General features: G+C 37.8%; 1 protein-coding gene across 1 annotated transcript in view; it reads left to right on the plus strand.

Annotated features, from left to right (window-relative positions):
• The first annotated feature begins 2,174 nt into the window (after positions 1 to 2,174).
• The window catches only part of LOC147510328 (uncharacterized), a 29,653-nt gene continuing 17,194 nt past the window's right edge, over positions 2,175 to 14,633 (plus strand). The window contains exon 1 of the mRNA XM_086598091.1: positions 2,175 to 2,487. Coding sequence (XP_086454217.1) covers positions 2,175 to 2,487 — 313 coding nt within the window. The remainder of the gene's footprint in view (positions 2,488 to 14,633) is intronic.

Below are 14,633 nucleotides of genomic sequence, written 5' to 3' on the forward strand. Positions count from 1 at the left end.
TGGTTTGTCGTAAACTCAATTGCTAAGAATTGATATGTCTATTCTTGAGGAGTCTTCTAATCGTTATTGGTTTCGTAGTTTTACTGTTACCAATTAACTAGTTCTTCTTGATGTACTATACTATATTTTGTCACTTTACGATATATTAAATCTAACTAGTTCTTTTGTTTTCTTTTTTTCGTTTTTGTAGATTGAACTTAATAGAACGAGGCTATGATGGCTGGATGGATGCATGGATAAGCTAGACGTGAAGTCATTTTCTCGCATGGTGTTAGGCTAGGTTGATTAGATTTTATTTTGTTGGTTTTATATGTAAACATTTGAAGTTGTATTTCGGTCGTTGGTTGGTTGTAAACTGATGTTGGATGATAATGGAATTATATTTAGTAATGAAAATGAGTTTGTTTTCCAGACTGTGGTGTTATATAAATGTGGATGGCAATGCTTTTATACATGTCAATTGTTATTGTTGTTCATGTGACACAAGAGACATAGGTGATCTACTAAAAGTGACATAAGAGCGGATCATATTGTGTGGGTTTGCATAAGAACTAACACAACAGTCTATTTATTGTGTCAGTTTCTGCTTTCCCAAGACAAATTTGTAGAGGTGTACTACTAAAAACCGATACAAGTAGTATACATGTTGTGTCAGTTTATACTTACAAACTGACACAAGTGCTATATCTGTTGTGTCGGTTTTACAAAAACTTGTTGTGTCACCACTACTTGTGTCACTTTGTAAATCTGAAAAACCCGACACATCAAGCTTGTTGTGTCGGTTAAAAAATGACATAACAAGCCTTTTATTTAGTATTGTGGGCTCTAGTTGATTGATTTTAATTTCTTTTTTTTTTTTTTTTTTTGGTCTAAGGCTTCAAGAATCAAGCAACGTCCAATTTACCTACATTGGGTAATGACTTCCCAATGGTTGTTATGTGGCTCGGGTTCAGCCTTATGCGTGAATGTAAATTGCTGTGTGGAAAGTAAATTTCAAACAATCACGTAAGAATTCTTGAACACACAAGTATCCTCTTACTTGGGCTTCGAGGAGGTTTAGAATTTACCTCTCAAGCCGTGCTTACACACTACTTAAGGAGAAGGCGATGTCGGTTACCGCGTGATCTGAGAGTCAGGCCCAACCTTTCAAGCTTTACCCTATTTTAAGTTACAATAAAGGCCCACTTAAAAAGCCCACAAGTTGGGTTTTTAACAATTTATACAACTTTTCCTTCAAGGGCCCAAACTTAAAACTAAACTAATATTATACTAATCTAATAGATTAACTAGTTTTAGATTAATAACCTAGATTAACAACAATCAAATGGACTTAGAGTGTTGATTACCAAGCTGATCCATAGTGTGTGAGCTATGATCCACAACTTCCCTCACACACTTAAACTTCTTAAGGCAATTAAAACTATAATCTCTTGGTAAGTATATAACTTAAACCAAGTTTAACTCATGCTCATCATAAGGAATCAATCAAAAACCAATTTTTCCTAATTTTTTTCGTTTTTCTTTTTATCTCTAACTATTACAGACAAGTTCCACTGACTTCTCCTACTCTAATACAAAATCTGGTCTCGTAGTACAGGTACACACTTCAAAACAACCAATACTGGAAAAAATCATGTACTCGTATGCTGACGTGGCTAGGCGGACGCCCGTCCGGTTCTAGCAACTTTCGCCGGTTTTTGTTTATGTGATGCAGTACAGATGCTTGCTGAAGAATACCTTGATGAATATGATAAGGTCGTCAAAGTTTGAAGTTGCTTTGAATGGTATGAGCACGGCACACGCTCAGTTTTGCCTTGATGCAAGTGCGGGGCGCACTCAAAGCTAGTGAATGTTACAGTAGAGCAAGCACAACACGCGCTCAGTTTTGCCTTGATGCAAGCGCGGGGCGCACTCTGGGCTTTATCGCGGGCTTTATGCGAATTATTGCTTGTTTTGTTTATTTTTGGTAGGATTGGTTCGGTGGATTCACCGCTTCTTTAGTTTAGGGTTAGGACGCCTATTTAAAGGCTTAGGAGGTTGTTGAAAAGGATTATTCATTGTTTTATAAAAGTTATTTCATCATTTCTTGGTTAAAGAGCAATTCATTGATTGTTTGTGACCTAACGCACTTAGTATTACATTAGTTGGTATCAGATTCAGTTACAATCTGCAATATGCCTCGTCAAACAGGAAGAGGACGTGGTAGACCTCAGAGAGAAGCTAATCTGGACGATGTGTATGCTCATGATCGAATGGCCAAACTTTCAAGGCAGGTAGCAGCGTTAACCCGCCAGGTCAAGGCCCTTAATCGGCAACCCGACCAACCGCGAGACCGTGAACCACAGCTGGTGGAGGACGATCTGGAGGTAGAGGATAATAACCCCTTTGCCGATTTGGAGGAGATGGATAATTTCCCGCGTGTTCCACAACACAGAGATCACAGACGCTGGGAATCTGGTTTGAAAATTAATCTACCTGAGTTTCATGGTAGCCTACTGATAAACATAAAAATGATAGTTTACCTACGAAATGAACGATAAAACTCAAAATGTAAATAAACTAAAACTTAAATACGTGCTTAATTTATCAAGTTTTCTACTCTCAATTCTATCGAAATAGAGTGGAGTAACAAATTTGTTCCACTCCTAGTTCTTTAGCATAGAATGATTTCTAGTCTAATTAATCGGTCTTAAGTCTAGTAAGAGATTTACAAAGGGAATTCTATACTACGAGGGGAAAACAATTAACAAGTTACGAATAACGAAATGAGAGAATGCTAAGGGTTTGAATCTAGATAAAGAATTAAAGGAAATTGAATCCACCTTAACTCGACTTAATCCTACTAACAAAGACTCGTCGTGATCCAAATTGAATGCTTTGCATATCAAAATAGTAATTATAATCCCTAATTATACATGGCATTTCTACCAATTCATAACTAGCATGTGAGCGATTAAACCCATTCTCATGGTGAATTAATCATTTCTAGAGTGGAATAATTATCACGACGATTCCTAAGTTTAACAAAGATCAAGCGTCATCAAGGCTTCTTCAACCCCTCTAATGGAGGTTTAGCCTTGATTCATCAAACCATTATTTCTCATTGAATTATAACTAAACATCATACCAAAATTCTAACTTGGCTAATCTAACTAACAATACTTCAATAATTTAACAACTCAGAAATGATACTCAACAAGAATTAAAATTAGATCTATAAATTGAAATGACAAAATCGAAATTGACAAACGAGCTATTTTATTTATCAAACTAATGAAGAACAATGATTCTAAAGATTAATCTAAAACAAGAATTGAAATGAACTAAACTTAATTTTATTTAATGAAAACTAGATCTAGAATTATCTATAGTTTTAGGTCTAACTAGCTACCATTAACAAAGAGCTAAGCTTTTGTTTTTATATGTTCAGATCCAAAAATCGTGCATGGGCTTGGAGCCATGTTTTGGGCCAGAGAATCAAGCCCAAAACCCAATTCTTTCAGTCTAAAAAGGCCTCTTCAGCTGCAGTTGGCTTCGACAGACTTTTCGTCCACTTTCGCTCCTCTGATTGGGCCAAGGCTTGGACCATTGGAAAGCTCTTTCCGAGCTGGTCGTTTTTCCATAAGGTAGACCCAATTCTGAGGTCTAAGTCCAAAGATACGACCTTCGGAAGTTCTGTTGACTTGTGTGTTGTTTCTGCCCGCGTTGACTTTGACTTTTCAGCTTTGGCCGGGCTTTAGAAAGGCTTTGTCTTCTTGAATCTTGGCCTTTAATCACAGAACTCCTTAGCAACCAACCATTGCTCCTTTATCTCATCAAAGTGGCACATTTCTGCACATAATTGACTTTGAAGCCCTGAAACGATAAAAAACACGTGTCGGTATTAACTCTTAATTATTACTCACATAATTTGTCTAAAAGTATGACTGTTACAAGGTTAAAACTACAGTTTTGGGCTCTTATCAAACCACCCCCAAACAGCATTTTGCTTGTCCTCAAGCAAATATGAGAAATTATAATAAGTGACCAAAAATGGAGTTCTAACTACTCGCGTTTACTTGAGTCGCGATTGCATTGACCATATGCAACAAGGCCTTTAAACCACTAGGAATTCCCTAGTGGACGAAGTTATAGCCTCGTGGAGAGTTTTCCATGAAGGTACTCACAAACTTCATCTATACTACAACGACTAAGAAATAAAACTATTGTTTCCTCATTCATGTCTCAACTATCTATTTTTCTCACTAGCAAATGAATAAGAATAACCAAGTCGAAAACCTAAGCTAATATATGCATAATAATCAATCATCTATGATACAAATATATATACTATGAGTAATACTATGAAATGCCTAGCAGGTTCGTTTCTCAAAACTTCGAATAAGCCCTTAAGTAGGTCCTCACATAAATGTCAAGACAAAAACCACTCTGATTTTTCCGCTCAAGTTTCGCTACTCCAGTGTGCATTGGGCACACTTTACCTTACAATCTCAATGACAAACAAGGAAGCCGAAGTCGATCAAACACATCTGCCACTTACTATCACACTAACCTATTCCTAATTAAGCTAGAGGTCTTTATTAGGTGTTCAAGGATTTAGAGATGGTTTAAGAAGGAAGGAAATGGATATTCAAAAGGACAAGTCCGAGATAATAGAGTCTTCATATTATGTAACTTAGAAAAACCTTGTTATTTTCTTTTGCTTCTATACTTTTGTTTCCATCCTTAGCCATATTTTTTTTTTTTCTTTTCTTTCTCTTTTGACTCCCTTTTATTCTATTTTTGGAGTTTTTATTTATTTCTATTTTTTTTTTCTTTTCCTTGGATGGAAACTTCTTTTCTTTTTCTGAAGCAACTAACTAATTTTTGTTTACACAGATTTTTCTCTTCTTCTTTCTTCACTCATTCTATTCTCAAACTTATTCTAAATTGGGTAAGTTGATTTTTTTTTTTTTATTTTGTTTTGTTTTTGTGATAGGGTAAAGGAATTGTGGTTTATGGAAGGCTAAAGAAAGGCTCAGAGGGGCGACTAGTTGAAAATAATTCATAGGTTTGAATTTCTGGCTATATCGATCCAAAAAGGGCCTAAATTATCGCTTAGGATATGGCATAGTGATCAAGCAAGTGGACGTGTGATTTCTCTATCCGGATTTTACTTCTCCCTTGTGTCATTTCTCCAATGTTTCGCTCATATAAGGCTTTAGGCTATATTCTCACAGGATTTGTAGAATAAGTACTCTAGCCTAGATTTCATAAACTTACTGCTAACAATCATAGATACTCATGTAATATATTTATAGATAGATGCAAAGTTTATTACCTACATATTAACCTAAGTTTCTAACAATTATTCTGATGCAAAAGCTATGTGAGACTTCTAGATTGTTAAGAGCATAGAGAAAGAAAACAATACCAATATTCCTAAGTGTATAACATAAACTTATTTATTTATTTATTTTTTGAAATTTTTTAACTTGAAAACAAATGCATATTATACATATTTATATCCTAACAGATGCCTTAATTACACGTGTTTCTATGCCCCCCCCCCCCCCAAACAAGAAGCATGCTCTGTCCTCAAAGCATTTAAATAAAGAGGGTAGAAAAATACCATGGAAACGCGTAAAATTCTGGAACATCTGCAAAACAAGGTAAGAACATACTAATATAGGAAAAAAAAAAAAAAATTGACGCAACTCTGTAATAGTTCCACCCATTATGGGGTTAACAGAATTAAATTGTTTGGGACATAAGCAGACAATAACAAAACTAAAAACTTACCTTATCTCCCGCTTAAGCATCCTCCTCCGCCAGGCCATTATAACTTGCCAAGCTTGCCGCCATTTATCATCTACTAATGCTAACCTGTTAAGTGTTATTATGTCTGATGGGATGTGCGTAAGGGCGTCCCAAATGAGGTCGCACTGCCATCCCTACCAAGTCATAATTCGCAATGAGCGAACTACCCAATTGGTGGGTCTTATGACTTCAACCCTTTTCCAATCGTGAATTGGGCACGTATCTGGTAAACAACTACGCATGATGCGGCTTACCAAAACAGGCATAAGAAGATACTTACGCCTCATGCTTTGGGCTCTCTTAAGACTAACGACTAAAACTTCGAATGTCATATCGGCGACGTCCCTCAGCTAAAGCGAGGAAAATGTCACCAGCAGCATCTTGTTTGCGAAGTGAACTGCCATTCCCCCAAAATATTCATCAGGATGAATAACATGGTGGTGCCTACGTTTAGGGACAGGCTACCGAGGGCAATGCTATATCGCCCCTGGTCACCCCTCCCCATAATACTCATGGAAATATGTATAATCATAAAGGTATGCATTATCGGTCATATATCCCCATGTGTGAACAGGATCAGGTATTGGTAATCCCGAAACTAAAGCTACCACATATTTATTGAATTCTAATGTCGTGTCATCGACTATGACGGAGAATTCTTGTTCTCCATCCTGATTACAATAGAAACTAACGTGGTCATAGAAATAAGCAGTAAGTTGTGCTGAATATGAATCGTCATCACTTACCAGTAGATGGCCATCCCTAATCGCCGCGATCCGCCGCGAACGATGCTCCATAGGTATCGGTTCCCAACACGTCTTCAAAAGACTGTTCAGGTACGACTATAGGAGATGTCATCTCAACTACTCTTTTGAACAGCTCCAAAAATCCTGGAATAACCCTCAGAAAATTGGAAATTTTCGTGGTCACGGAGGGCAGGGCGCGGGTGTGCTCCACTAGGGCGCAGGTACGCTTGGGTGTTTTTGGATTTACAGTGTTTAGGCGCGAGTCACGCTCAACTTGGGCGCGGGTGCGCTCTGAGTAAAATTTCTGACAGGGTCTAGGGCGCAGGTGCGCTCTACTGAGGCACAAGTGTGCTCGTAAGTGCTGAAACAGAAGTTTACAAGGAAAAAGAAGGAAAAGCTTGGAGTGAAAGGTGAGAGATGATGGTGGGGTGTAGAGTGGGTTGTGAGTGTAAAATGAAGGAAGTTTAAATAGGTTCTGAGCTTCCAAAACGAATCAGCAAGTTGCCAAATTGTTTAAGGCAATTTCTGGAAATAGAAAATTTCCAAACCCGAAAACGGAAACAAACCATATTTTTTATTTTATAACAACCCTGGTATCTTTTATACTGGATTTAGAATAGTAACTTCTAAACTCTCCTAGATTTCATGCTACCACCACACATAATCATAGATATGCCAATATCGGCCAAATTCTCAACCTTTACTCCAAGACAACTTACAAAAGATGATTATATAACGAATTATGTTCGGTATAAATATTACCACCCCCAAACAATTCAGGAAGGTGGGATTAATGATAAAAACACGCAGAATTCAAAAATAACCAATTATATTAAAACTAAAATTTAAATCCAAACAACATAAAACAAACACATTAATATTTAAATTTAACAACTGAATTAAAATCCAACTAATAAAATAATATAAACAATGAAATAACAGCGAACACAAACTGATGGTGAACACCTAGCCATGTGATGAAGATGGACCCTGAGATGGAGGTTGGTCCTGGGATGAAGAATGGCTTGAGCCATCTGTCCTTCGGCGACGACGCTCATGCCTCTCAGACTTGTCTGAGCCAGAATCCTCCAAGGTTGGTATGCGACGTAGCATCTCTATTTGAAGCAAACGCTGTGCTTCCATCTCAAACTTTCGTACTATATAGTGGTCCTCTTGGCGCTGGTGCATAGTCTCCATGATAAGAGCCCAAAACTGTAGTTTTAACCCCTTAACCATCATACTTTTAGACCAATTATGTGAGTAATAATTAAGAGTTAATACTGATTACGTGTTTTTATGCATTTCAGGCTTCAAAGTCCATTATGTGCATAAATGTGCCACTTTAGCGAGATAAAGGAGCAAAGGTCGGTTGCTAAGGAGTTCTGTGATTAAATGCCAAGATTCAAGAAGACAAAGCCTTTCTAAAGCCTGGTCAAAAGCTGAAAAGTCGACGCTGGCGTAAAACAAAGACACAAAGTCAAAGAGAACTTCCGGCGTCAGATCTTTGGACTCAGACCTCGGAATTGGGCCTACCTTATGTCAAAACGACCGGCTCGGAAAGAGCTTTCCAATGGTTTAAGCCTTGACCTAATCAGAAGAGCAAAAGTGGACGAAAAGTCTGTTGAAGCTAACTGCAGCTGAATAGGCCTTTTTGGACTGAAAGAATTGGGTTTTGGGCCTGATTCTCTGGCCCAAAACATGGCTCCAAGCCCATGCACGATTTTTGGATCTGAAAGTATAAAAACAAAAGCTTAGCTCTTTATTAATGGTAGATAGTTAGACCTAGATTAGAATTAGATTAGTTAGCCTCCATTAATGAGTTTTAGAACTTAGTTTTAGAATTTCATTTCTTGTTTTAGATTAATTTCTTGAATCATTGAATATCATTCATTAGATAAATAAAATAGTTATTATTCTTGTCATTTCGATTTTTGTTATTTCAATCTATTAGATCTAGTTTTAATTATTGTTGGTTACCATTTCTTAGTTGTTAATTAGAATTTAATTATTGTTTAATTTAAATTAGTAAATTTCGAATCTTGATATTATGTTTAGTTTAGATTCATATGGAAATGATTGTGGAATGATTCTCGGCTAAGCCTCCATTAGAGGGGGTTGAGAAGCCTTGATGAAAGCTTGATTCCGATTATCGTAGAGTCGTCGTAATTTCTATTCCACTCTAGAAACGATTAATTCCCATGAGAATGGGTTTAATCGTTCACATGCTAGTTATGAATTGGTAGAAATGTCATGTGTAATTAGGGATTAGGAAGAACCAATTGTTCTCGTAGCGATTCAATTCGGATTCTGACGATTAAATGGCGTTAGTGAGTTAAGTTGAGTTAAGGTGGAATCAATCCCCCCTAATTCTTTATTATATAATCAACGTAGTATTTCCGTAGTTGAATCAATTATAGTTTGTATCTTGTAGGTAGTTGCATCGTAGTATAATTCCCCCTCGTAAACCTCTCATTAGACTTAAGACCGATTAGTTAACTAGAAAACATCACATGCTAGAGAACTAGGAGTGGAACGAATTTGTTACTCCACTCTATTTCGATAGAATTGAGAGTAGAAACTTTGATAAATATAGGCTCATAAGAAAGTTTTAATTTACTTACGTTTTGAGTTCATCGTTCATTTCGTAGGTAGACTATTCAATTTTATCTTTTATCAAATGGCGCCGCTGCCATCTTAATTTCACTTTAGCATTGTTTTCATAGTATAATTAGTCATTTTTAAGTCCCATTTCACCCACCCACCCTTGTTTGATTCATACTGTGGTTGTTCATTTCAGCATTGAAAAGTTCTGCAAAAAATTACACGGAGCGCGATCGAGCCCAAAGCGAGCGCACCTGCGCCCAAACGCCTGGAACATAGAGCGCAACCCGCCCCCATACCGAGCGCGACCAGCGCTAAGTTACTGGAACATAGAGCGCGACCTGCCCTCATACCGAGCGTGACCCGCACTAAGTTACTGGAACATAGAGCGCGACCCGCGCTAAGTTACTGGAACACGGAGACGATCATCGCTTCAAAGCGAAGCATCTACGCCCTAAGCTGAAATTTGCCGGATTTCCATAGGTTTGTTTCAAATTTCGATTTTTCAAGTTTTTCAGTGTTTTAAGTTGTTATATACACTGAACACGCGTAAACAAGACGCTATTCATAAAGCGAAGCAAGGGCCTTGTCAGGTATCCCTTTCTTCCACACCTCGCATCTCCAGTTAGAGGTTTCTACTAGTATATCGAATTGTTTGGAGTGTTGCATGTTTAGTTAAGTTCGACTTAGTCTTGTATAAGATTAAGGTCCGCAGGTCAAGAAAAACAACTAACATAATTACACGGCAAACGTCAACAAACAAGTCTATCTAGTTTCCCACCCACTACACCTCTAGCTACTATTTCACATACACCACCTGATATTATGGATGAAGAAAGAGAGACTCCTCTCTCTGACTTTTATAAAGCCTTGGCGATAGCCCTAAATCTTGCATCGTTCTAGCGGACCCGATGGGGATTTCCGCATCCCCCAAATATATTTTATTTGTTACCCGTTTTTCATGGTTTAGACCATGAAAAACCTTATAAGCACATGCGTAGGATTGAACAAGTCCTTACAACATTCCACCATCCTACGGTTGGTGCGGAACAAATTAAATTGAGGGTATTCCCTTTCACCTTAGCTGATAAAGGCGTCTTGGTTAACGCCCAAGCGCTAATTCGTGGACTCGTGGGCCAAACTTGTTCAAATTGTTTATGGAACATTTTACCCACCCCTAAAGACGGATGAAATGCTTTCCAAGATTCACTTCACTTCTTTCGACGTAATCCTCATGAATCATTTTCGAGGCTTGGAATCGTTTCACCGATCTCCTTATAGAGTGTCCACACCATCACCTAGCAAAAGACACGTTAGTTCGTGCCTTTTTTTCAAAGGACTTCTACACCACCATAAAGAAGTCCTAGACATAATGAATGGGGTAGTTTCCTAAGTAAAGGACCCTCGAGGCATATAAATTTTTGGAAGATCGGACTAAAGCGTAATAATAATTGGGGGTAGTGGCGATTACTCCTGCTCCGCTAGTTCTTCTTCAATGATTAAAAGGCCAAGTATGTTTGAGGTTAAATCAGATCCTCGAGCTTAAAACTCTAATTGAATCCCTCACAAAAGGTAGAGGCCATTTCTGTACAACAAAAGCCTATCCCGTCATGAATGTAAATTCAAATCCATATAGTTTCTGTTGGAGTCCTGAGCATCCCGACTCCCACTGTCCTATAGCCTATAAACATTCTTGTTCCATTAATAGTGAACCTAACGCCCCTTGGAGACAAAATCCCAACTTCGGTTGGAGAAATAACCAACAAGTCACACCTACAGGGTACAATAATCAATATGTTAGGCGGTATACGGTTATAACCAAGCTTCACCACAACAAGGACAGGATCAGGGTAATTATAATAATTATAACAACCAAGCGCAACCTCGACAAAGTTAAGCACAAGGTCAATGTAGTTATAATAATTATAATGCTAATAGAGGTATCATTCCGGTAAATAATAACTATCACAATCCGCCCATAAATAATCAATGCGAGATAGTTCCAGTCACACCACCCGTGACTACTACACCCACACAACCGGATCGTCTTGACACCTTCATACAAGTGAGCCAACAACTTTTCCAAACCATGGCTCAATCTAACCAACACATTCTACAATCCATTAATAATTTAAACCAACAGTTAGCCCAAGAGAAAGCCCAACCAAAAGGAGTGTTTCTAGGCCAAGCGATACCCAACCCTAGAACAGTAAACACAGCCTTTGAGGTAAACGGTAATACTAGTACGGAAACTACAACCGTAGGTGAGCTAAATGCCATCACCACTCTCCGTTCTGGAAGAGTGATTGATAACAAAGTAACTATGCCTATAGTTACCCCATCAAGATACTCCTACACCGGATATCGAACTAGATACGAAATAGAAACCTGAAGAACCTACCACTATAGAGGTACCCGGTTAAACCACAACCTAAGAAACGAAAGCCAAGGTTACACATCAAGTCGAGCCATCACGCTAAATATAGAGCGAAACCACCGTTCCCTCATAAATTAGCCATGCTAACCAGGGATACTAACTTTGAGGAGATTAGAACGCGTTTTCAAAAATCTAATGATAAACCTTCCTTTTCTCGAAGCTATAAAAAGCTACCTAACCACGCTAAGTTTCTTAAGGAGTTGTGCACTACTAGGCGTAAGACCAACATACCTAAAGACGCCTTTCTAACTGAACAGTTCCCAACTTTATCCGAAAATAATGGAATTGTTAAGTACAAGGACCCTGGTCGTCCTACTGTACAATGCACCTTAGGAGATTATCACACAACGACCGCGCTACTAGACCTGGGGGCTAGTGTTAACTTACTCCCATTTTATTTGTATAAACAAATAGGTCTAGAGGAGATGCAACCTACTAAAATGACATTGCAATTAGCTGATCGGTCTATTAAGTATCCTAAGGGTGTGGTTGAAAACGTGCTAGTTAAAGTCCAAAATTTTTACTGCCCAGCCGACTTCGTTATCCTCGACCGCGAAAGTCACTAACGACTCTACCTATCATTTTAGGGCCCCTTCTTGGCTACCGCCAACGACTCATAAAGCTGCCGCTGATGGTTCGATGTCCTTGTCTTTTGGCCATCTTTACATTGAGGTAAATGTTTTCAAAACGAGGACCACGATATCCCGATTCATCTACAAATGGAGAGGTTAGCATGATCGAGCTTAGCTCAAGATTACTTCAAAAACATGTTTCCGGAGAAACAGATTAACAAATTCCTTTCCTTCGGAAATTCCGACTTTAACAATGACTCCCTGGTAGTAGACGAAATCGAAGAAGAATTCCTGCAACTCTTTTGCACCGCTTCTTTACCACTTCGCGAGTCCCCCCTTGCCAACAACCATTCATCCCTTGATGCTATGACGGAAGATGAATTTTTCAATCTCTATCCCAGTGATCCTTTTGACCCACCTATTGAGGAATGTCTTGCATATATCAAGATTTCTGATGATATGGACTTGAGAGCTCTAGCTGAGAATCATTCACCTTCCATCACCAATATTCCCCACCCTCCACCTTTTCAAAGGAACCTCGAGTTTGCACTCGATCCTTTAGTTTCTCCTGTGCTTCATGATTTTTGAAATCCACCTAGTAAACAAATACTTCCCAAGGATAAACCACTTGACACCCTCATTTTCAGACTTGAGACAGTCCCTAACTACACCATGAATGAGTTTTGTGCTAAACCCACATCCTCATTTTTTCCATGCTTTCCCTCTAAAACTTATCCCAATCCACCATATCTTCAACAATCATTCACTCTTCCACACTTATTCACTAGGACACCCTCTCGTTCAAAGATGAAACATAAGGTGCATGCTCGGTTATGTTATAGGTCTATCCGACTTCGCTTTCATTCCACTAGGTCGTGGAAATCTTGGTGCTTGATTGTGTTTGGATATGTTTTCTGTGATATTTATTTATGGAACGATCCACAACTATTTCGGTTGTTGATATATGATAAACTGCATATTCATACATATATTTAGATAAAGTCTCGAGTATCGACTATAAACGACTCAATTTTTGTGTTTGGTGCATTTCCTTTCATTTCCATATATTGGTGAATGCACCATTCAGGTAACCGGGGCCTTCCCTATGGAGTGTGTGGTTGTAAGTACGGATCCTAAGTCCACGGTTCACATAATTCCGTTTTCCACTCTTGCATGTTTTCTTGGTTTTTGAGTCATGTTTCTCTATGGTATGAATTACGTCTTTATTGCTTATTGTTTTCCTTTATATTAAACCTAATTCATAAAAAGTAAAAAAGTTTAAAGCTATAAAAATAGTAATCTAGCAAGTCTCAGGAATCTGACTTTAAAAGACCCACGTTCTAAAACAAATTTTTACAAACCTGTTTTCAAAAATTTGTTTGGGGGTGGGGTGTTAGTTTTTCCATTCTTGATCACACACGTAGGCTGGGAACCGCTTATGATTCTTGCTAGCATTTGTTCTTGGACTTGTCATGCCCGCTGAAATACAAGACCCATGGTGCTATTTGGTAGATAATATGCATGTCCGGGAGATAAGGTAAGTTTTAATTCCATTTAGTGTCTGCTTATGTCCCAAGCAATTTAATTATGTTAACCCCATAATGGGTGGAACTCTTATAGAGTTGCGTCAGTTTTTATATTAGTATGTTTTAACCTTGTTTTGCAGATGTTCCAGAATTTCACGCATTTCCATGGTATTTTTCTACCCTCTTTATTTAAATGCTTTGAGGACAAAGCATGCTTCTTGTTTGGGGGTGGGCATAGAAACACGTGTAATTAAGGCATCTGTTAGGATATAGATATGTATAATATGCACTTGTTCTCTAGTTAAAAATTTCAAAAATTCAAAAATATAAATAAATAAGTTATGCTATACACTTAGGAATATTGGTATTGTTTTCTTTCTCTATGCTCTTAACAATCTAGAAGTCTCACGTAGCTTTTGCATTAGAATAATTTTTAGAAACTTAGGTTAATATGAAGGTAATAATCTTTGCATCTATCTATAAATATATTACATGAGTATCTATGATTGTTAGTAGTAAGTTTCTGAAATCTAGGCTAGAGTACTTATTCTACAAATCCCGTGAGAATATAGCCTAAAGCCTTATAAGAGTGAAACATTTGAGAAATGACATAAGGGAGAAGTAAAATCCGGATAGAGAAATCACACGTCCACTTGCTTGATCACTAAACCATATCCTAAGCGAGAATTTAGGCCCTCTTTGGATCGATATAGCCAGAAATTCAAACCTATGAATTATTTTCCGTTAATTAAGCCCCTCTGAGCCTTTCTTTAGTCTTTCATAAACCACAAATCCTTTTACCCTATTACAAAAAAAAAAAAAAACTACCCAATTTAGAATAAGTCCGAGAATAGAATGAGGAAGAAAAGAAGAAGAGAAAAAACCTGTGTAAACAAAAATTAGTTAGTTGCTTCCGAAAATAAAGAAAAGAAGTTTCCATCCAAAGAAAATA

Source organism: Coptis chinensis, chromosome 3 (assembly GCF_015680905.1).
Source record: "Coptis chinensis isolate HL-2020 chromosome 3, ASM1568090v1, whole genome shotgun sequence".
Classification (NCBI taxonomy): domain Eukaryota; kingdom Viridiplantae; phylum Streptophyta; class Magnoliopsida; order Ranunculales; family Ranunculaceae; genus Coptis; species Coptis chinensis.